Source organism: Tachypleus tridentatus, chromosome 1, assembly GCF_004210375.1.
Source record: "Tachypleus tridentatus isolate NWPU-2018 chromosome 1, ASM421037v1, whole genome shotgun sequence".
NCBI classification, from domain to species: domain Eukaryota; kingdom Metazoa; phylum Arthropoda; class Merostomata; order Xiphosura; family Limulidae; genus Tachypleus; species Tachypleus tridentatus.
In genome coordinates, this window is record NC_134825.1 from 2,805,165 (window position 1) to 2,832,779 (window position 27,615).

Genomic DNA, 27,615 nt, shown 5'->3' on the forward strand with positions numbered 1-27,615 from the left:
AATGTGATCATTTACTATACAAACAATAACTGTTTCTATAATGTGATCATCACTATACAACAATAACTGTTTCTATAATGTGATCATTACTATATATCAATAACTGTTTCTATAAATGTGATCATCACTATACAACAATAACTGTTTCTATAATGTGATCATCACTTTATACAACAATAACTTTCTGTAATGTGATCATCACTATACAACAATAACTGTTTTACTGTAATGTGATCATCAGTAGCTATACAACAATACTGTTTTTTATAATAGGATCATTATACAACAATAACTTTTTTCTATAATGTGATCATTACTATACAACAATAACTGTTTCTATAATGTGATCATCACTATACAACAATAACTGTTTCTATAATGTGATCATTACTATACAACAATAACTGTTTCTATAATGTGATCATACTATACAACAATAACTGTTTCTATAATAATGATCATCACTATACAACAATAACTGTTTATATAATGTGATCATCACTATATAACAATAACTGTTTCTATAATGTGATCATCACATACAATCAATAACCACGTTTTCTTTAATGTGATCATCACTATACAACAATAACTGTTTCTGTAATGTGATCATCACTATACAACAATAACTGTTTCTATAATGTGATCATCACTATACAACAATAACTGTTTCTATAATGTGATCATCACTATACAACAATAATTGTTTTCTGTAATGTGATCATCACTATACAACAGATAACTGTTTCCTAAAATGTGATCATTACTATACAACAATAACTGTTTCTATAATGTGATCATTACTTTATACAACAATAACTGTTTTTTATAATGTGATCATCACTATACAACAATAACTGTTTCTATAATGTGATCATCACTATACAATAATAACTTTTCTCTAATGTTATATCATATAAGAACAATAACTGTTTATATATTGTGATCATTACTATACAACAATAACTGTTTCTATATAATGTGATCATCACTATACAACAATAACTGTTTTTCTGTAATGTGATCATCACTTTATACAACAATAACTGTTTCTATAATGTGATCATTACTATACAACAATAACTGTTTCTGTAATGTGATCATCACTATACAACAATAACTGTTTCTATAATGTGATCATTACTATACAACAATAACTGTTTCTTAATGTGATCATTACTTACTATACAACAATAACTGTTTTCTAAAATGTGATCATTACTATACAACAATAACTGTTTTTATAATGTGATCATTACTATACAACAATAACTGTTTCTTTAAATGTGATCATCACTATATACAACAATAACTGTTTTCTATAATGTCATCATCACTATACAACAATAACTGTTCTCTGATGTTGATCATGCTATACAACAATAACTGTTTCTATAGTAGTGATCATTACCATACAACAATAACTGTTTCTATAATGTGATCATCACTATACAACAATAACTGTTTCTATAATGTGATCATTACTATATAACAATAAGCTGTTTCTATAATGTGATCATCACTATACAACAATAACTGTTTCTGTAATGTGATCATCACTATACAACAATAACTGTTTTCTATAATGTGATCATTACTATACAATAACAATAACTTGTTTATATAATGTGATCATCACTATACAACAATAACTGTTTTTATAATGTGATCATCACTATACAACAATAACTTTTCTGTAATGTGATCAATCACTATACAACAATAACTGTTTCTGTAATGTGTGATCATCACTATACAACAATAACTGTTTCTATAATGTGATCATTATATACAATAATTTTTTTTTCTATAATGTGATCATTACTATACAACAATAACTGTTTCTATTTGTGATCATTACTATACAACAATAACTGTTTCTATAATGTGATCATTACTATACAACAATAACTGTTTTATATAATGTGATCATTACTATACAACAATAACTGTTTCTATAATGTGATCATCACTATACAACAATAACTGTTTCTATAATGTGATCATCACTATACAACAATAACTGTTTCTATAATGTGATCATCACTATACAACAATAACTGTTTCTGTAATGTGATCATTACTATACAACAATAACTGTTTCTATAATGTGATCATTACTATACAACAATAACTGTTTTTCTGTAATGTGATCATCACTATACAACAATAACTGTTTCTATAATGTGATCATTACTATACAACAATAACTGTTTTTTTAATGTGATCATTACTATACAACAATAACTGTTTCTATAATGTGATCATTACTATACAACAATAACTGTTTCTAAAATGTGATCATTACTATACAACAATAACTGTTTCTATAATGTGATCATTACTATACAACAATAACTGTTTCTATAATGTGATCATTACTATACAACAATAACTGTTTCTGTAATAATGTGATCATCACTATACAACAATAACTGTTTCTATAATGTGATCATTACTATACAACAATAACTGTTTTATAAATGTGATCATCACTATACAACAATAACTGTTTCTATAATGTGATCATCACTATACAATGATAACTTTCTGTGATTTTTATAATCACTATACAACAATAACTGTTTGTGTAATGTGATCATCACTATACAACAATAACTATTGTTTTATAATGTGATCATTTATACAACAATAATTTTTTCTATAATGTGATCATTACTATACAACAATAACTGTTTTATATAATGTGATCATTACTATACAACAATAACTGTTTCTATAATGTGATCATTATTATACAACAATAACTGTTTCTATAATGTGATCATTACTATACAACAATAACTGTTTCTATAATGTGATCATCACTATACAACAATAACTGTTTCTATAATGTGATCATCACTATACAACAATAACTGTTTCTATAATGTGATCATCAACATATATCAATAACTGTTTTCTTTAATGTGATCTTCACTATACAACAATAACTGTTTCTGTAATGTGATCATCACTATACAACAATAACTGTTTCTATAATGTGATCATCACTATACAACAATAACTGTTTTCTATAATGTGATCATCACTATACAACAATAACTGTTTTCTGTAATGTGATCATCACTATACAACAATAACTGTTTCTATAATGTGATCATTACTATACAACAATAACTTGTTTCTATAATGTGATCATCACTATACAACAATAACTGTTTCTATAATGTGATCATTACTATACAAGCAATAACTGTTTCTATAATGTGATCATCACTATACAACAATAACTGTTTCTATAATGTGATCATCACTATACAACAATAACTGTTTCTATAATGTGATCATTACTATACAACAATAATGTTTCTATAATGTGATCATCACTATATAACAATAACTGTTTCTGTAATGTGATCATTACTATACAACAATAACTTTTTTCTATAATGTGATCATTTATACAACAATAACTTTTTCTATAATGTGATCATTACTATACAACAATAACTGTTTCAATATCATGATCATCACTATATACAACAATAACTGTTTCTGTAATGTGATCATCACTAATACAACAATAACTGTTTTTATAATGTGATCATTACTATACAACAATAACTGTTTCTATAATGTGATCAATGCTATACAACAATAACTGTTTCTGTAATGTGATCATCACTATAGAACAATAACTGTTTCTCTAATGTGATCATCACTATACAACAATTACTGTTTCTAAATGTGATCATCACTATACAACAATAACTGTTTTATATAATGTGATCATCACTATACAACAATAACTCTTTTTCTGTAATGTGATCATCACTATATCAACAATAACTGTTTCTATAATGTGATCATTACTATACAACAATAACTGTTTCTATAATGTGATCATTACTATACAATGATAACTGTTTATATAATGTGATCATTACCATACAACAATAACTGTTTCTATAATGTGATCATCACTATACAACAATAACTGTTTCTGTAATGTGATCATCACTATACAACAATAACTGTTTCTATAATGTGATCATTAATATACAACAATAACTGTTTCTGTAATGTGATCATCACTATACAACAATAACTGTTTCTATAATGTGATCATTACTATACAACAATAACTGTTTTTTTAATGTGATCATTACTATATAACAATAACTGTTTTATAAAATGTGATCATTACTATACAATGATAACTTTCTCTAATGTGATCATCACTATACAACAATAACTGTTTCTATAATGTGATCATCACTATACAACAATAACTGTTTCTATAATGTGATCATCACTATACAACAATAACTGTTTCTATAATGTGATCATCACTATACAACAATAACTGTTTCTGTAATGTGATCATCACTATACAACAATAACTGTTTCTATAATGTGATCATTACTATATATCAATAACTGTTTATATAATGTGATCATTACTATACAACAATAACTGTTTCTGTAAGGTGATCATCACTATACAACAATAACTGTTTCTATAATGTGATCATTACTATACAACAATAACTGTTTCTATAATGTGATCATTACTATACAACAATAACTGTTTCTATAATGTGATCATTACTATACAACAATAACCCTTTCTTAAATGTGATCATTACTATACAACAATAACTGTTTCTATAATGTGATCATTACTATACAACAATAACTGTTTCTAAAATGTGATCATTACTATACAACAATAACTATTTCTAAAATGTGATCATCACTATACAACAATAGCTGTTTCTATAATATGATCATCACTATACAATGATAACTTTCTCTGATTTTATAATCACTATACAACAATAATGTTTTTTTTCTATAATGTGATCATTACAATAACAACAAAAAAATGTTTGTACATCTTGAATATGTTACTATACAACAATAAATGTGTTTGTATATCGTGATCATTACTATACAACAATAACTGTTTATATAATGTGATCATTATTATACAACAATATCTGTTTATATAATTTGACCATCACAATACAACAATAACTGTTTCTGTAATGTGATCATCACTATATACAACAATAACTGTTTCTATAATGTGATCATTACTATACAACAATAACTGTTTCTGTAATGTGATCATTATACAACAATAACTGTTTCTCTAATGTAGTCATCACTATACAACAAAAAATTACTGTGTATATAATGTGATCATCATACTAAACAACAATAACTGTTTATATAATGTGATCATCACTATACAACAATAACTGTTTCTATAATGTGATCATCACTATACAACAATAACTGTATTAATGTGATCATTACTATACAATAATTAATGTTTCTATAATGTGATCATCATATACAACAATAACTGTTTATATAATGATCATTACTATACAACAATAACTGTTTCTATAATGTGATCATTATAGAACAATATTTTTTCTATAATGTGATCATTACTATACAACAATAAATGTTTTGTATATGTGATCATCACTATACAACAATAACTGTTTCTGTAATGTGATCATCACAATACAACAATAACTGTTTCTATAATGTGATCATTACTATACAACAATAACTGTTTCTATAATGTGATCATTACTATACAACAATAACTGTTTCTGTAATGTGATCATTACTATACAACAATAACTGTTTCTATAATGTAATCATTACTATACAACAATAACTTTTTCTAAAATGTGATCATCACTATACAATAATAGCTGTTTCTATAATGTGATCATCACTATACAATGATAACTTTCTCTGATGTTATAACTATAGAACAATAACTGTTTCTATAATGTAATCATTACTATACAACAATAACTGTTTATATAATGTGATCATCACTATACAACAATAACTGTTTCTGTAATGTGATCATCACTATACAACAATAACTGTTTCTATAATGTGATCATTACTATACAACAATAACTGTTTCTGTTATGTGATCATCACTATACAACAATAACTGTTTCTATAATGTGATCATTACTATACAACAATAACTGTTTCTTTAATGTTATCATTACTATACAACAATAACTGTTTCTAAAATGTGATCATTACTATACAACAATAACTGTTTTTATAATGTGATCATTACTATACAACAATAACTGTTTTTTTAAATTTGATCATCACTATACAACAATAGCTGTTTCTATAATGTGATCATCACTATACAATGATAACTTTCTCTGATGTGATCATCACTATACAATAATAACTGTTTATATAATGTAATCATTACTATACAACAATAACTGTTTCTATATAATGTGATCATCACTATACAACAATAACTGTTTCTAAAATGTGATCATTACTATATAACAATAACTGTTTCTATAATGTGATCATCACTATACAACAATAACTGTTTCTGTAATGTGATCATCACTATACAACAATAACTGTTTCTATAATGTGATCATTACTATACAACAATAACTGTTTATATAATGTGATCATCACTATATAACAATAACTGTTTTATTAATATGATCATCACTATACAATGATAACTTTCTGTGATTTTATAATCACTATACAACAATAATTGTTTCTGTAATGTGATCATCACTATACAACAATAACTTTTTCTATAATAGGATTATTATAGACAATATTTTTTTTCTATAATGTGAACATTACTATACAACAATAACTGTTTGTATTTCGTGATCATTACTATACAACAATAACTGTTTATAAAATGTGATCATTATTATACAACAATATTTGTTTATATAATGTGATCATTACTATACAACAATAACTGTTTCTATAATGTGATCATCACTATACAACATTAACTCCTTTTCTATAATTTGATCATCACTATACAACAATAACTGTTTCTAATAATGTGATCAATCACTATACAACAATAACTGTTTCTGTTATGCATGATCATCACTATACAACAATAACTGTTTCTATAATGTGATCATCATTATACAACAATAACTGTTTTTTTAATGTGATCATTACTATACAACAATAACTGTTTCTATAATGTGATCATTACTATACAACAATAACTGTTTCTATAATGTGATCATTACTATACAACAATAACTGTTTCTAAAATGTGATCATTACTATACAACAATAACTGTTTCTATAATGTGATCATTACTTTACAACAATAACTGTTTCTATAATGTGATCATTACTATACAACAATAACTGTTTCTGTAATGTGATCATCACTATACAACAATAACTGTTTCTATAATGTGATCATTACTATATAACAATAACTGTTTATATAATGTGATCATCACTATATAACAATAACTGTTTCTATAATGTGATCATCACTATATACAATAACGCTTTCTGTAATTTATCATCACTATACAACAATAACTGTTTCTGTAATGTGATCATCACTATACAACAATACTGTTTCTATAATGGGATCATTATACAACAATATTTTTTTTTCTGTAATGTGATCATCACTATACAACAATAACTGTTTATATAATGTGATCATTACTATACAACAATAACTGTTTCTATAATGTGATCATTACTATACAACAATAACTGTTTATATAATGTGATCATTACTATACAATGATAACTGTTTCTATAATGTGATCATCACTATACAACAATAACTGTTTCTATAATGTGATCATCACTATACAACAATAACTGTTTCTATAATGTGATCATCAACACTAAACAATAACTGTTTCTTTAATGTGATCATCACTATACAACAATAGCTGTTTCTGTAATGTGATCATCACTATACAACAATAACTGTTTCTATAATGTGATCATCACTATACAACAATAACTGTTTCTAAAATGTGATCATCACTATACAACAATAACTGTTTCTATAATGTGATCATCACTATACAATGATAACTGTTTCTGTAATGTGATCATTACTATACAACAATAACTGTTTCTGTAATGTGATCATCACTATACAACAATAACTGTTTCTGTTATGTGATCATCACTATACAACAATAACTGTTTCTGTAATGTGATCATTACTATACAATAATAATGTTTTCTCTAATGTAATCATCACAATATAACAATAACTATTTTACTGTAATGTGATCATTACTATACAACAATAACTTTTTCCATAATGCGATCATTATAGAACAATATTTTTTTCTATTATAATGTGATCATTACTATATAACAATAACTGTTTGTATATCGTGATCATCACTATACAACAATAACTGTTTCTATAATGTGATCATCACTATACAACAATAACTGTTTTTATAATGTGATCATTACTATACAACAATAACTGTTTCTATAATGTGATCATGCTATACAACAATAACTGTTTCTGTAATGTGATCATCACTATACAACAATAACTGTTTCTCTAATGTGATCATCACTATACAAAAATAACTGTTTCTATAATGTGATCATCACTATACAACAATAACTGTTTCTATAATGTGATCATCACTATTCAACAATAACTGTTTCTGTAATGTGATCATCACTATACAACAATAACTGTTTCTATAATGTGATCATTCACTATACAACAATAACTGTTTATATAATGTGATCATCACTATACAACAATAACTGTTTCTATAATGTGAATCATCACTATACAACAATAACTGTTTCTATAATGTGATCATCACTATACAACAATAACTGTTTCTGTAATGTGATCATCACTATACAACAATAACTGTTTCTATAATGTGATCATTAATATACAACAATAACTGTTTCTGTTATGTGATCATCACTATACAACAATAACTGTTTCTATAATGTGATCATTACTATACAACAATAACTGTTTTTTTAATGTGATCATTACTATATAACAATAACTGTTTTATAAAATGTGATTATTACTATACAATGATAACTTTCTCTGATGTTATAATAACTAGAGAACAATAACTGTTTCTCTAATGTAGTCATCACGATCCAAAAATTACTGTGTATAAAATGTGATCATCACTAAACAACAATAGCTGTTTATATAAAGTGATCATCACTATTCAACAACAATAAGCTCTTTCTGTAATGTGATCATCACTATACAACAATAATTGTTTCTATAATGTGATCATTACTATATATCAATAACTGTTTATATAATGTAATTATTACCATACAACAATAACTGTTTATATAATGTGATCATCACTATACAACAATAACTGTTTCTGTAATGTGATCATCACTATACAATGATGACTGTTTCTGTAATGTGATCATTACTATACAGCAATAACTCTTTCTGTAATGGGATCATCACTATAAAACAATAACTGTTTCTGTTATGTGATCATCACTATACAACAATAACTGTATCTGTAATGTGATCATTAGTATAGAACAGTAACTATTTCCATAAGGCGATTATTATAGAACAATATTTTTTTCTATGATGTGAACATTACTGTATAACAATAAATGTTTGTATATCGTGATCATCACTATACAACAATAACTGTTTCTGTAATGTGATCATCACAATACAACAATAACTGTTTCTATAATCTGATCATTACTATACAACAATAGCTGTTTCTATAATATGATAATTGCTATACAAGAATAACTGTTTCTGTAATGTGATCATCACTATACAACAATAACTGTTTCTATAATGTAGTCATCACTATACAAAAATTAATGTGTATAAAATGTGATCATCACTAAACAACAATAATTGTTTGTATAATATGATCATCACTATACAACAATAGCTGTTTCTGTAATGTGATCATCACTATCCAACAATAACTGTTTCTATAATGTGATCATTACTATATATCAATAACTGTTTATATAATGTGATCATTCACTATACAACAATAACTGTTTCTATAATGTGATCATCACTATACAACAATAACTTTTCTATAATTTGATCATCACTATACAACAATAACTGTTTCTATAATGTGATCATCACTATACAACAATAACTGTTTCTGTTAATGTGATCATTACTATATAACAATAACTGTTTCTATAATGTGATCATTACTATACAACAATAACTGTTTCTGTAATGTGATCATCACTATACAACAATAACTGTTCTATAATTTGACCATCACAATACAACAATAACTGTTTCTATAATGTGAGCATCACTATACAACAATTACTGTTTCTGTAATGTGATCATCACTATACAACAATAACTGTTTCTATAATGTGATCATTACTATACAACAATAACTGTTTTTTTAATGTGATCATTACTATACAACAATAACTGTTTCTATAAATGTGATCATTACTATACAACAATAACTGTTTCTATAATGTGATCATCACTATATAATGATAACTGTTTCTGTAATGTGATCATTACTATACAATGATAACTTTCTGTAATGTGATCATCACTATACAACAATAACTGTTTCTGTAATGTGATCATCACTATACAACAATAACTGTTTCTATAATGTGATCATCACTATACAACAATAACTGTTTCTATAATGTGATCAATATTATACAAAAATAACTGTTTTATAATATGATCATCACTATACAATAATAATTTTCTGTGATGTGATCATCACTATACAACAATAATTGTTTCTGTAATGTGATCATCACTATACAACAGTAACTATTTCTATAGTAGGATCATTATAGAACAATATTTTTTCTATAATGTGATCATTACTATACAACAATAAATGTTTGTATTTCGTGATCATTACTATACAACAATAACTGTTTATATAATGTGATCATTACTATACAACAATAACTGTTTATATAATGTGATCATTACTATACAACAATAACTGTTTCTATAATGTGATCATCACTATACAACAATAACTGTTTCTGTTATGTGATCATCACTATACAACAATAACTGTTTCTATAATGTGATCATCACATAATCAATAACCTTTTCTGTAATGTGATCATCACTATACAACAATAACTGTTTCTATAATGTGATCATCACTATACAACAATAACTGTTTCTATAATGTGATCATCACTATACAACAATAACTGTTTCTGTAATGTGATCATCACTATACAACAATAACTGTTTCTATAATGTGATCATTACTATACAACAATAACTGTTTCTGTAATGTGATCATTACTATACAACAATAACTGTTTTTATAATGTGATCATTACTATACAACAATAACTGTTTCTATAATGTGATCATCACTATACAACAATAACTGTTTCTGTAATGTGATCATCACTATACAACAATAACTGTTTCTATAATGTGATCATCACTATACAACAATAACTGTTTCTGTAATGTGATCATCACTATACAACAATAACTGTTTCTATAATGTGATCATTATTACTATACAACAATAACTGTTTCTATAATGTGATCATTACTATACAACAATAACTGTTTCTGTAATGTGATCATCACTATACAACAATAACTGTTTCTATAATGTGATCATTACTATACAACAATAACTGTTTCTATAATGTGATCATTACTATACAACAATAACTGTTTTTAAAATGTGATCATCACTATACAACAATAACTGTTTCTATAATGTGATCATCACTATACAATGATAACTTTCTCTAATGTTATCATCACTATACAACAATAACTGTTTCTATAATGTGATCATCACTATACAACAATAACTGTTTATATAATGTGATCATCACTATACAACAATAACTGTTTCTGTAATGTGATCATCACTATACAACAATAACTGTTTCTGTAATGTGATCATTACTATACAACAATAACTGTTTCTGTAATGTGATCATCACTATACAACAATAACTGTTTCTGTAATGTGATCATCACTATACAACAATAACTTTTTTCTGTAATGTGATCATTACTATACAACAATAACTATTTCTATAATGTGATCATTATATAACAATATTTTTTCTATAATGTGATCATTACTATATAACAATAAATGTTTGTATATCGTGATCATCACTATACAACAATAACTGTTTCTATGTAATGTGATCATCACTATACAACAATAACTGTTTCTATAATGTGATCATTACTATACAACAATAACTGTTTCTATAATGTGATCATCACTATACAACAATAACTGTTTCTGTAATGTGATCATCACTATACAACAATAACTGTTTCTATAATGTGATCATCACTATAAACAACAATAACTGTTTTATATAATGTGATCATCACTATACAACAATAACTGTTTCTATAATGTGATCATCACTATACAACAATAACTGTTTCTATAATGTGATCATCACTATACAACAATAACTGTTTCTGTAATGTGATCATCACTATACAACAATAACTGTTTCTATAATGTGATCATCACTATACAACAATAACAGTTTGTGTAATGTGATCATCACTATACAACAATAACTGTTTCTGTAATGTGATCATTACTATAAAACAATAACTGTTTATATAATGTGATCATTACTATACAACAATAACTGTTTCTGTAATGTGATCATCACTATACAACAATAACTTGTTCTATAATGTGATCATCACTATACAACAATAACTGTTTCTATAATGTGATCATCACTATACAACAATAACTGTTTCTGTAATGTGATCATCACTATACAACAATAACTGTTTCTATAATGTGATCATTACTATACAACAATAACTGTTTTTTTAATGTGATCATTACTATACAACAATAACTCTTTCTAAAATGTGATCATTACTATACAACAATAACTGTTTCTATAATGTGATCATCACTATACAATGATAACTGTTTCTGTAATGTGATCATTACTATACAATGATAACTGTTTCTGTAATGTGATCAATCACTATACAACAATAACTGTTTCTGTAATGTGATCATCACTATACAACAATAACTGTTTCTATAATGTGATCATCACTATACAACAATAACTGTTTCTATAATGTGATCATTACTATACAAAAATAACTGTTTTTATAATGTGATCATCACTATACAATTATAACTGTTTCTGTTATGTGATCATCACTATACAACAATAATTGTTTCTGTCATGTGATCATCAGTATACAACAGTAACTATTTCTATAATAGGATCATTATAGAACAATATTTTTTTCTATAATGTGAACATTACTATACAACAATAATTGTTTGTATATCGTGATCATTACTATACAACAATAACTGTTTATATAATGTGAACATTACTATACAACAATAACTGTTAATATAATGTGATCATTAGTATACAATGATAACTGTTTCTATAATGTGAGCATCACTATACAACAATAACTGTTTCTGTTATGTGATCATTACTATATAACAATAATTCTTTATATAATGTGATCATTACTATACAAAAATAACTGTTAATATAATGTGATCATTAGTATACAATGATAACTGTTTCTATAATGTGATCATCACTATACAACAATAACTGTTTATATAATATGATAATCACTATATAACAATAACTGTTTCTATAATGTGATCACCACCATAATCAATAACCGTTTCTTTAATGTGATCATTACAATACAACAATAGCTGTTTCTGTAATGTGATCATCACTATACAACAATAACTGTTTCTATAATGTGATCATCACTCTACAACAATAACTGTTTCTTTAATGTGATCATCATTATGCAACAAAAATTGTTTCTTTAATGTGATCTTTACTATACAGCAATAACTGTTTCTGTAATGGGATCATCACTATAAAACAATAACTGTTTCTGTTATGTGATCATCACTATACAACAATAACTCTATCTGTAATGTGATCATTACTTTACAATAATTAATGTTTCTCTAATATTATCATCACAATATAACAATAACTATTACTGTAATGTGATCATTAGTATACAACAGTAACTTTTTCCATAAGGCGATCATTATTGAACGATATTTTTTTCTATGATGTGAACATTACTATATAACAATAAATGTTTGTATATCGTGATCATCACTATACAACAATAACTGTTTCTGTAATGTGATCATCACAATACAACAATAACTGTTTTTATAATCTGATCATTACTATACAACAATAGCTGTTTCTATAATGTGATAATTGCTATACAACAATAACTGTTTCTGTAATGTGATCATCACTATAGAACAATAACTGTTTCTCTAATGTAGTCATCACGATACAAAATTACTGTGTATAAAATGTGATCATCACTAAACAACAATAAATGTTTGTATTTCGTGATCATTACTATACAACAATAACTGTTTATATAATGTGATCATTATTATACAACAATATCTGTTTATATAATGTGATCATTACTATACAACAATAACTGTTAATATAATGTGATCATTAGTATACAATGATAACTGTTTCTATAATGTGATCATTTCTATACAACAATAACTGTTTCTATAATGTGATCATTACTATACAACAATAACTATTTCTAAAATGTGATCATCACTATGCAACAATATCTGTTTCTATAATGTGATCATCACTATACAATGATAACTTTATGTGATGTTATAATGACTATACAACAACAACTGTTTCGGTGATGCGATCATTAGAATACAACAGTAACTACTTCTATGATGGGATCATTATAGAACAATATTTTTTCTATAATGTGAACATTACTATACAACAATAAATGTTTGTATATCGTGATCATTACCATACAACAATAACTGTTTATATAATGTGATCATTACTATAAAAAATAACTGTTTCTTTAATGTGATCATTACTATACAACAATAGCTGTTTCTATCATATGATCATCACTACACAATGATAACTTTCTGTGATTTTATAATTACTATACAACAATAATTGTTTCTGTAATGTGATCATCAGTATACAATGATAACTTTCTAAAATGTGATTATCACTATACAACAATAGCTGTTTTATAATGTGATCATCACTATACAACAAAAACTGTTTCTATTATGTGATCATTACTATACAACAATAACTGTTTATATAATGTGATCATTACTATACAACAATAACTGTTTTTATAATGTGATCATTAGTATACAACAATATTTTTTTCTATAGTGTGACCATCAGAATAAAACAATAACTGTTTCTATAATGTGATCATCACTATACAACAATAACTGTTTCTGTAATGTGATCATCACTATACAACAATAACTGTTTCTGTTATGGGATCATTACTATATAACAATAACTGTTTCTATAATGTGATCATCACTATAAAATGATAAATGTCTGTAATGTGATCTTCACTATAGAACAATAGCTGTTTCTGTTATGTGATCATCACTATACAACAATAACTGTTTCTATAATGTGATCATTTCTATACAATAATAACTGTTTCTAAAATGTGATCATTACTATATAACAATAGCTGCTTCTATAATGTGATCATCGCTATACAATGATAACTTTTTCTAATGTAATCATCACTATAAAACAATAGCTGTTTCTGTAATGTGATTATCACTATACAACAATAACTGTTTCAATAAAGTGATCATTACTATACAACAATAACTGTTTTTTATAATGTGATCATCACTATACAACAATATCTGTTTCTATAATGTGATCATCACTGTACAACAATAACTGTTTCTATAATGTGATCATCACTATACAACAATAACTGTTTCTATAATGTGATCATCTCTATACAACAATAACTGTTTCTATAATGTGACCATTAGTATAGAACAATAACTGTTTCTGTTATGGGATCATTACTATATAACAATAACTGCTTATATAATGTGATCATTACTATACAACAATAACTGTTTCTATAATGTGATCATTACTATACAACAATAACTGTTTCTGTAATGTCATCGTCACTTTACAACAATAACTGTGTGTATATAATGTGATCATCACTATACAACAATAACTGTTTCTATAATGTGATCATTACTATACAACAATAACTCTTTCTATAATGTGATCATTACTATACAACAATAACTGTGTATATAATGTGATCATCAATATGCAATGATAACTTTCTGTGATGTTATAATAACTATACAATAATAACTGTTTCTGTAATGTGATCATTAGTATACAAGAGTAACTATTTCTTTAATGGGATCATCACTATACACCAATAACTGTTTATATAATGTGATCATCACTATACAGCAATAGCTGTTTCTATAATGTGATCATTACTATACAACAATAACTGTTTCTATAATGTGATCATCACAATACAACACTAACTGTTTCTATAATGTGATCAACACTATACAACAATAACTGTTTCTTTAATGTGATCATTAGTATACAACAATAACTATTTTTAAAATGTGATCATTACTATACAACAATTGCTGTTTTTATAATACGATCATCACTATACAATGATAACTTTCTGTAATGTGATAATCACTATACATCAATAACGGTTTCTGTAATGTGATCATCACCATACAACAATTACTGTTTCTGTAATGTGATCATTACTATACCACAATAACTGTTTCTATAATGTGATCATTACTATAGAACAATAACTGTTTCTTTAATGTGATCATTTCCATACAACAATAACTCTTTCTAAAATGTGATTATCACTATACCACAATAGCTGTTTCTATAATGTGATCATCACTATACAATGATAACTTTCTGTGATGTTATAATCACTATACAACAATAACTGTTTCTGTAATGTGATCATTAGTATGCAACAGTAACTATTTCTAAAATGGGATCATTATAGAACAATATTTTTTCTATAATGTGAACAATACTATACAACAATAAATGTTTGTGTATCGTGGTCATTACTATACAACAATAACTGTTTATATAATGTGATCATTACTATACAACAATAGCTGTTTGTATAATGTGATCATCACTATACAACAATAACTGTTTCTGTGATGTGATCATCACTATACAACAATAACTGTTTCTATAATGTGATGATTAATATATAACAATAACTGTTTCTGTTATGTGATCATCACTATTCAACAATAACTGTTTCTATAATGTGATCATTATTATGCAACAATAGCTGTTTCTATAATTTGAACATCACTATACAATGATAACTTTCTGTAATGTGATCATCACTATAGAACAATAACTGTTTCTATAATGTGATCATTACTATAGAACAATAACTGTTTATATAATGTGATCATTACTATACAACAATAACTGTTTCTATAATGTGATGATCACTATACAACAATAACTTTTTCTATAATGTGACCATCACAATAGAACATTAACTGTTTCTATAATGTGATCATCACTATAAAACAATAGCTGTTTCTGTAATGTGATCATCACTATACAACAATAACCGTTTCTTTAATGTGATCATCACTATACAACAATAATTGTTTCTATAATGTGGTCATCACTATACAACAGTAACTGTTTCTATAATGTGATGATTAATATATAACAATAACTGTTTCTGTTATGTGATCATCACTATACAACAATAACTGTTTATATAATGTGATCATCACTATACAACAATAACTGTGTACATAATGTGATGATCACTATACAACAATAGCTGTTTCTTTAATGTGATCATCACTATACAACAATATCTGTTTCTTTAATGTGATCATTACTATAGAACGATAACTGTTTCTGTTATGTGATCATCACTATACAACAATACTTGTGTATATAATGTGATCATCACTATACAACAATAACTGTTTATATAATGTGATCATCACTATACAACAATAGCTTTTCTGTAATGTGATCATCACTATACAACTATAACTGTTTCTATGATGTAATCATTACTATACAACAATAACTGTTTCTTTAATGTGATCATTACTATACAACAATAACTGTTTTTTTAATGTGATCCTTACTATACAACAATAACTATTTCTAAAATGTGGTCATTACTATGCAACAATAGCTGTTTCTATAATGTGATCATCACTATACAATGATAACTTTCTGTAATGTGATAATCACTATACAACAATAACTGTTTCTGTAATGTGATAATCACTATACAACAATAACTGCTTCTGTAATGTGATAATCACTATACAACAATAACTGTTTCTGTAATGTTATCATTAGTATACAACGAACACTATTTCTATAATGGGATCATTATAGAACAATATTTTCTATTATGTGAACATTACTATAGAACAATAAATGTTTGTATATCGTGATCATCACTGTACAACAATAACTGTTTTATCAATTGAACGTCTTAATGGAGTATTGACTGTTCTACTGGCAACAGAACAGTTACACAGAAAAAAATCAAGCTAGTTGAGAAATAAATGGGAAATTGTAAACAGGTGTTCTTAAGGGTCATACCTTTAGGACCAGGCTGTTTTTCTCCTGGCTATTTTAAAATTTACTGAAATTAGGGATTTGATGCTAGAAAGAATGATCAAAGCTAGAATTTTTGCAATAAGGTTTATACAACAGATCTAAAAAGCAGACATGGCATTTATTTGAAAATGGACATGATTTAAAAGTCAACATTATATTGTTACGTTTTTCAATTAATCCCAGATGAGCTCCAACTTATTATGTTAAGTATTACCATTCCAAGTAGTCTGAAACTGGATGGGATTGTAATTTGGATATAGAGGTTAATTGTAGAGGTTAATGAAATGCCGATATTTATGATATTTACCAACAAGACTGGTACACAGTTTCCTTTTGATACAAATATATCACAAAATGTTATTACAAATAATGATTTATATACAAAATTATCCAAACGTACAAAAATACTGAGTCTTCTATCTTGCCTGAAATTCATTATTTTATCGACAGTTCATCATGAACAAATCAATTTTGAGTTGATATCAGTACAGTTCACTTAATGGTTATCTAGCCACTTTACTGATCAGACGTGAGATTTTCACCAGCAGAAATATTTAATGTCCTTGCATAAATATTAACCGCTGAATTTAATTCTTTGAAATTAAACGGTTTATAATGTTCGAAATCTATGAACGTTCCGGGTCAAATATCTGTCGTTTCCCAATTTATAAGTGCTTATCCCATTTATAGTATCAGAGATTTATAGTACAATAACTGATGCAAACCAGTAATATATGCTATCTCTTGGTTTGTTGATTTATAAACTTAGGTGACGTTATGGAAAGTTCAGTTGGCAACAATACTAGCATTCACTAGTATTTTATCTCTACATATAGTATGTTATTGATTCTTACACCCCAGAATCTTCTATAAATTTATGGATGTGGCATGAATTTCTGCAATACATATTAAACAGTATAAGTTATATGCATTTCTAAATATTTATTTAACTAAAATAAACTTCGATATTAAAATAAGTATATTTTTAAAATCCGGTAAAATATTGATATTAAACCAGGAAATACTAATATTTCAAATAAATTCAGTAAAGTCAGAAAATGCTTATAATAAGATCATAAATAGTCATATTTACTTTAATTAACTATCATACTTGTGAATAAAACAAACCACAACTGACTAATTAGTTGGTTTTGAATAAAACAAACCACAACTGACTAATTAGTTGGTTTTGAATAAAACAAACTACAACTGACTAATTAGTTGGTTTTAAATAAAACAAACTACAACTGATTCAATTAGTTTGTTTTAAATAAAACAAACTACAACTGACTAATTAGTTGGTTTTAAATAAAAACAAACTACAACTGACTAATTAGTTGGTTTTGAATAAAACAAACTACAACTGACTAATTAGTTGGTTTTGAATAAAACAAACTACAACTGACTAATTAGTTGGTTTTGAATAAAACAAACTACAACTGACTAATTAGTTGGTTTTGAATGAAACAAACTACAACTGACTAATTAGTTGGTTTTGAATAAAACAAACTACAACTGACTAATTAGTTGGTTTTGAATAAAACAAACTACAACTGACTAATTAGTTGGTTTTGAATAAAACAAACTACAACTGACTAATTAGTTGGTTTTGAATAAAACAAACTACAACTGACTAATTAGTTGGTTTTGAATAAAACAAACTACAACTGACTAATTAGTTGGTTTTTTCATATTCCAGGTGAAAGCACGACAGATGTACTGAGGGTTGCTGTGAAAGCCAGAGCTCGTGCTCTGGGACCTTTTCACCCTGGCTTTGACATTAACAGCATTTTGCATGATGGTTTAACCAACATGTTTCCTGAAGATGCTCACCTTCGGTGCAGAGGGCGACTACACATTTCAGTGACCAGAGTGTCTGATGGAGAAAATGTATTACTTACTCAGTTTGACAGTAAAGAAGACCTGATTCAGGTAAATATATTGCTTTTCAGTAAAATAATAAATAATACATAATTTAGGTAATTTTACTGCATACTCAGTTTGATATTTAAAAAGCTATTATTCTGATATTTTACATGCCTCATCTCACAAGATTAGCTGTTTTCATCCAGTTCTGCTCCCTGTATGCCATTTTTTATTTACGCATCCCAAAAGCATACTGCTTCCCATATTGGAATAGAATGATTACAGCATGTTTCTAAAGTAAATCATTATACGTCACTTCACTACCACTAGGAGCTTATGCGTGTGACTCTACACACCTCTACCAAAATATCACTTCTTTGACAGTGCTTGTGCTCAGACATGTTCCTTTATGTTAGTTTAAAGATTCACATTTGTCTTTAGTGTACTCACAAAGTGGTTTTAAATCTTCTAGTTTCTAAAAGGAATAATTCTTCACTTAACATTAATCCCAGCTTGTTGCTGTTACATTGTTATACTTTCTATTAATTAACATTAACCCCAGCTTGTTGCTGTTACATTGTTATACTTTCTATTAATTAACATTAACCCCAGCTTATTACTGTCACATTGTTATGCTTTCTATTACTTAACATTAACCCCAGCTTATTACTGTCACATTGTTATACTTTCTATTACTTAACATTAATCCCAGCTTATTACTGTCACATTGTTATACTTTCTTTACTTAACATTAATCCCAGCTTATTACTGTCACATTGTTATACTTTCTATTACTTAACATTAACCCCAGTTTATTGTTATACTTTCTATTACTTAACATTAACCCCAGCTTATTACTGTCACATTGTTATACTTTCTATTACTTAACATTAATCCCAGTTTATTGTTATACTTTCTATTACTTAACATTAACCCCAGCTTATTACTGTCACATTGTTATACTTTCTATTACTTAACATTAACCCCAGCTTATTACTGTCACATTGTTATACTTTCTATTACTTAACATTAACCCCAGCTTATTACTGTCACATTGTTATACTTTCTATTACTTAACATTAACCCCAGCTTATTACTGTCACATTGTTATATTTTCTATTACTTAACATTAATCCCAGCTTATTACTGTCACATTGTTATACTTTCTATTACTTAACATTAACCCCAGCTTATTACTGTCACATTGTTATACTTTACTATTACTTAACATTAACCCCAGCTTATTACTGTCACATTCTTATACTTTCTATTACTTAACATTAACCCCAGCTTATTACTGTCACATTGTTATACTTTCTATTACTTAACATTAATCCCAGCTTATTACTGTCACATTGTTATACTTTCTATTACTTAACATTAATCCCAGCTTATTACTGTCACATTGTTATACTTTCTATTACTTAACATTAATTCCAGCTTATTACTGTCACATTGTTAAACTTTCTATTACTTAACATTAATCCCAGTTTATTGTTATACTTTCTATTACTTAACATTAACCCCAGCTTATTACTGTCACATTGTTATACTTTCTATTACTTAACATTAATCCCAGTTTATTGTTATACTTTCTATTACTTAACATTAACCCCAGCTTATTACTGTCACATTGTTATACTTTCTATTACTTAACATTAATCCCAGCTTATTGTTATACTTTCTATTACTTAACATTAACAGCTTATTACTGTCACATTGTTATACTTTCTATTACTTAACATTAACCCCAGCTTATTACTGTCAAATTGTTATACTTTCTATTACTTAACATTAACCCCAGCTTATTACTGTCACATTGTTATACTTTCTATTACTTAACATTAACCCCAGCATATTACTGTCACATTGTTATATTTTCTATTACTTAACATTAATCCCAGCTTATTACTGTCACATTGTTATACTTTCTATTACTTAACATTAACCCCAGCTTATTACTGTCACATTGTTATACTTTCTATTACTTAACATTAATTCCAGCTTATTACTGTCACATTGTTATACTTTCTATTACTTAACATTAATCCCAGTTTATTGTTATACTTTCTATTACTTAACATTAACCCCAGCTTATTACTGTCACATTGTTATACTTTCTATTACTTAACATTAATCCCAGTTTATTGTTATACTTTCTATTACTTAACATTAACCCCAGCTTATAACTGTCACATTGTTATACTTTCTATTATTTAACATTAACCCCAGCTTATTACTGTCACATTTTTATACTTTCTATTACTTAACATTAACAGCTTATTACTGTCACATTGTTATACTTTCTATTACTTAACATTAACCCCAGCTTATTACTGTCAAATTTTTATACTTTCTATTACTTAACATTAACCCCAGCTTATTACTGTCACATTGTTATACTTTCTATTACTTAACATTAACCCCAGCTTATTACTGTCACATTGTTATACTTTCTATTACTTAACATTAACAGCTTATTACTGTCACATTGTTATACTTTCTATTACTTAACATTAACCCCAGCTTATTACTGTCACATTGTTATACTTTTTATTATTTAACATTAATCCCAGCTTATTACTGTCACATTGTTATACTTTCTATTACTTAACATTAACAGCTTATTACTGTCACATTGTTATACTTTCTATTACTTAACATTAACCCCAGCTTATTACTGTCACATTGTTATACTTTCTATTACTTAACATTAATCCCAGCTTATTACTGTCACATTGTTATACTTTCTATTACTTAACATTAACCCCAGCTTATTACTGTCACATTGTTATACTTTCTATTACTTAACATTAATCCCAGTTTATTGTTATACTTTCTATTACTTAACATTAACCCCAGCTTATAACTGTCACATTGTTATACTTTCTATTACTTAACATTAACCAGCTTATTACTGTCACATTGTTATACTTTCTATTACTTAACATTAATCCCAGCTTATTACTGTCACATTGTTATACTTTCTATTACTTAACATTAACCCCAGCTTATTACTGTCACATTGTTATACTTTCTATTACTTAACATTAACCCCAGCTTATTACTGTCACATTGTTATACTTTCTATTACTTAACATTAACCCCAGCTTATTACTGTCACATTGTTATACTTTCTATTACTTAACATTAATCCCAGTTTATTGTTATACTTTCTATTACTTAACATTAACCCCAGCTTATTACTGTCACATTGTTATACTTTCTATTACTTAACATTAACCCCAGTTTATTGTTATACTTTCTATTACTTAACATTAACCCCAGCTTATTACTGTCACATTGTTATACTTTCTATTACTTAACATTAATCCCAGCTTATTACTGTCACATTGTTATACTTTCTATTACTTAACATTAACAGCTTATTACTGTCACATTGTTATACTTTCTATTACTTAACATTAACCCCAGCTTATTACTGTCAAATTTTTATACTTTCTATTACTTAACATTAACCCCAGCTTATTACTGTCACATTGTTATACTTTCTATTACTTAACATTAACCCCAGCTTATTACTGTCACATTGTTATACTTTCTATTACTTAACATTAACCCCAGCTTATTACTGTCACATTGTTATACTTTCTATTACTTAACATTAACCCCAGCTTATAACTGTCACATTGTTATACTTTCTATTATTTAACATTAATTCCAGCTTATTACTGTCACATTGTTATACTTTCTATTACTTAACATTAATCCCAGTTTATTGTTATACTTTCTATTACTTAACATTAACCCCAGCTTATTACTGTCACATTGTTATACTTTCTATTACTTAACATTAATCCCAGTTTATTGTTATACTTTCTATTACTTAACATTAACCCCAGCTTATAACTGTCACATTGTTATACTTTCTATTACTTAACATTAACAGCTTATTACTGTCACATTGTTATACTTTCTATTACTTAACATTAACCCCAGCTTATTACTGTCATTTTTATACTTTCTATTACTTAACATTAACCCCAGCTTATTACTGTCACATTGTTATACTTTCTATTACTTAACATTAACCCCAGCTTATTACTGTCACATTGTTATACTTTCTATTACTTAACATTAACCCCAGCTTATTACTGTCACATTGTTATACTTTCTATTACTTAACATTAACCCCAGCTTATTACTGTCACATTGTTATACTTTCTATTACTTAACATTAATCCCAGCTTATTACTGTCACATTGTTATACTTTCTATTACTTAACATTAACCCCAGCTTATTACTGTCACATTGTTATACTTTCTATTACTTAACATTAACCCCAGCTTATTACTGTCACATTGTTATACTTTCTATTACTTAACATTAACCCCAGCTTATTACTGTCACATTGTTATACTTTCTATTACTTAACATTAACCCCAGCATATTACTGTCACATTGTTATATTTTCTATTACTTAACATTAATCCCAGCTTATTACTGTCACATTGTTATACTTTCTATTACTTAACATTAACCCCAGCTTATTACTGTCACATTGTTATACTTACTATTACTTAACATTAACCCCAGCTTATTACTGTCACATTCTTATACTTTCTATTACTTAACATTAACCCCAGCTTATTACTGTCACATTGTTATACTTTCTATTACTTAACATTAATCCCAGCTTATTACTGTCACATTGTTATACTTTCTATTACTTAACATTAATCCCAGCTTATTACTGTCACATTGTTATACTTTCTATTACTTAATATTAACCCCAGCTTATAACTGTCACATTGTTATACTTTCTATTACTTAACATTAATTCCAGCTTATTACTGTCACATTGTTAAACTTTCTATTACTTAACATTAATCCCAGTTTATTGTTATACTTTCTATTACTTAACATTAACCCCAGCTTATTACTGTCACATTGTTATACTTTCTATTACTTAACATTAATCCCAGTTTATTGTTATACTTTCTATTACTTAACATTAACCCCAGCTTATTACTGTCACATTGTTATACTTTCTATTACTTAACATTAATCCCAGCTTATTACTGTCACATTGTTATACTTTCTATTACTTAACATTAACAGCTTATTACTGTCACATTGTTATACTTTCTATTACTTAACATTAACCCCAGCTTATTACTGTCAAATTTTTATACTTTCTATTACTTAACATTAACCCCAGCTTATTACTGTCACATTGTTATACTTTCTATTACTTAACATTAACCCCAGCTTATTACTGTCACATTGTTATACTTTCTATTACTTAACATTAACCCCAGCTTATTACTGTCACATTGTTATACTTTCTATTACTTAACATTAACCCCAGCTTATAACTGTCACATTGTTATACTTTCTATTACTTAACATTAATTCCAGCTTATTACTGTCACATTGTTATACTTTCTATTACTTAACATTAATCCCAGTTTATTGTTATACTTTCTATTACTTAACATTAACCCCAGCTTATTACTGTCACATTGTTATACTTTCTATTACTTAACATTAATCCCAGTTTATTGTTATACTTTCTATTACTTAACATTAACCCCAGCTTATAACTGTCACATTGTTATACTTTCTATTACTTAACATTAACAGCTTATTACTGTCACATTGTTATACTTTTTATTATTTAACATTAACCCCAGCTTATTACTGTCACATTTTTATACTTTCTATTACTTAACATTAACCGCAGCTTATTACTGTCACATTGTTATACTTTCTATTACTTAACATTAACCCCAGCTTATTACTGTCACATTGTTATACTTTCTATTACTTAACATTAACCCCCCCAGCTTATTACTGTCACATTGTTATACTTTCTATTACTTAACATTAACCCCAGCTTATTACTGTCACATTGTTATACTTTCTATTACTTAACATTAATCCCAGCTTATTACTGTCACATTGTTATACTTTCTATTACTTAACATTAACCCCAGCTTATTACTGTCACATTGTTATACTTTCTATTACTTAACATTAACAGCCTGTCACATTGTTATACTTTCTATTATTAACATTAATCAGCTTATTACTGTTGTTATACTTTCTATTACTTAACATTAACCCCAGCTTATTACTGTCACATTGTTATACTTTCTATTACTTAACATTAACCCCAGCTTATTGTTATACTTTCTATTACTTAACATTAACCCCAGCTTATAACTGTCACATTGTTATACTTTCTATTACTTAACATTAACCCCAGCTTATTACTGTCACATTGTTATACTTTCTATTACTTAACATTAATCCCAGCTTATTACTGTCACATTGTTATACTTTCTATTACTTAACATTAACCCCAGCTTATTACTGTCACATTGTTATACTTTCTATTACTTAACATTAACCCCAGCTTATTACTGTCACATTGTTATACTTTCTATTACTTAACATTAACCCCAGCTTATTACTGTCACATTGTTATACTTTCTATTACTTAACATTAATATTGTTATACTTTCTATTACTTAACATTAACCCCAGCTTATTACTGTCACATTGTTATACTTTCTATTACTTAACATTAATCCCCAGTTTACTGTCACATTGTTATACTTTCTATTACTTAACATTAACCCCAGCTTATTACTGTCACATTGTTATACTTTCTATTACTTAACATTAACCCCAGCTTATTACTGTCACATTGTTATACTTTCTATTACTTAACATTAACCCCAGCTTATTACTGTCACATTGTTATACTTTCTATTACTTAACATTAACCCCAGCTTATTACTGTCACATTGTTATACTTTCTATTACTTAACATTAACCCCAGCTTATTACTGTCACATTGTTATACTTTCTATTACTTAACATTAACCCCAGCTTATTACTGTCACATTGTTATACTTTCTATTACTTAACATTAACCCCAGCTTATTACTGTCACATTGTTTACTTTATTACTTAACATTAACCCTTAGTACTGTCATTGTTATTCTATTACTTAACATTAACCCCAGCTTATTACTGTCACATTGTTATACTTTCTATTACTTAACATTAATCCCAGTTTATTGTTATACTTTCTATTACTTAACATTAACCCCAGCTTATTACTGTCACATTGTTATACTTTCTATTACTTAACATTAATCCCAGCTTATTACTGTCACATTGTTATACTTTCTATTACTTAACATTAACAGCTTATTACTGTCACATTGTTATACTTTCTATTACTTAACATTAACCCCAGCTTATTACTGTCAACATTGTTATACTTTCTATTACTTAACATTAACCCCAGCTTATTACTGTCACATTGTTATACTTTCTATTACTTAACATTAACCCCAGCTTATTACTGTCACATTGTTATACTTTCTATTACTTAACATTAACCCCAGCTTATTACTGTCACATTGTTA

The 27,615-nt window shown here is 26.7% G+C and overlaps 1 protein-coding gene across 7 annotated transcripts in view; it reads left to right on the top strand.

Annotated features, from left to right (window-relative positions):
• LOC143230520 (patatin-like phospholipase domain-containing protein 2) overlaps nt 1-27,615 on the top strand; it is a 211,467-nt gene that overhangs the window by 140,439 nt on the left and 43,413 nt on the right. For all 7 annotated transcript variants that reach the window (XM_076464274.1, XM_076464351.1, XM_076464431.1 and 4 more), the window contains one exon: nt 20,042-20,274. In XM_076464274.1, the coding sequence (XP_076320389.1) occupies nt 20,042-20,274 (233 nt within the window). The remainder of the gene's footprint in view (nt 1-20,041; nt 20,275-27,615) is intronic.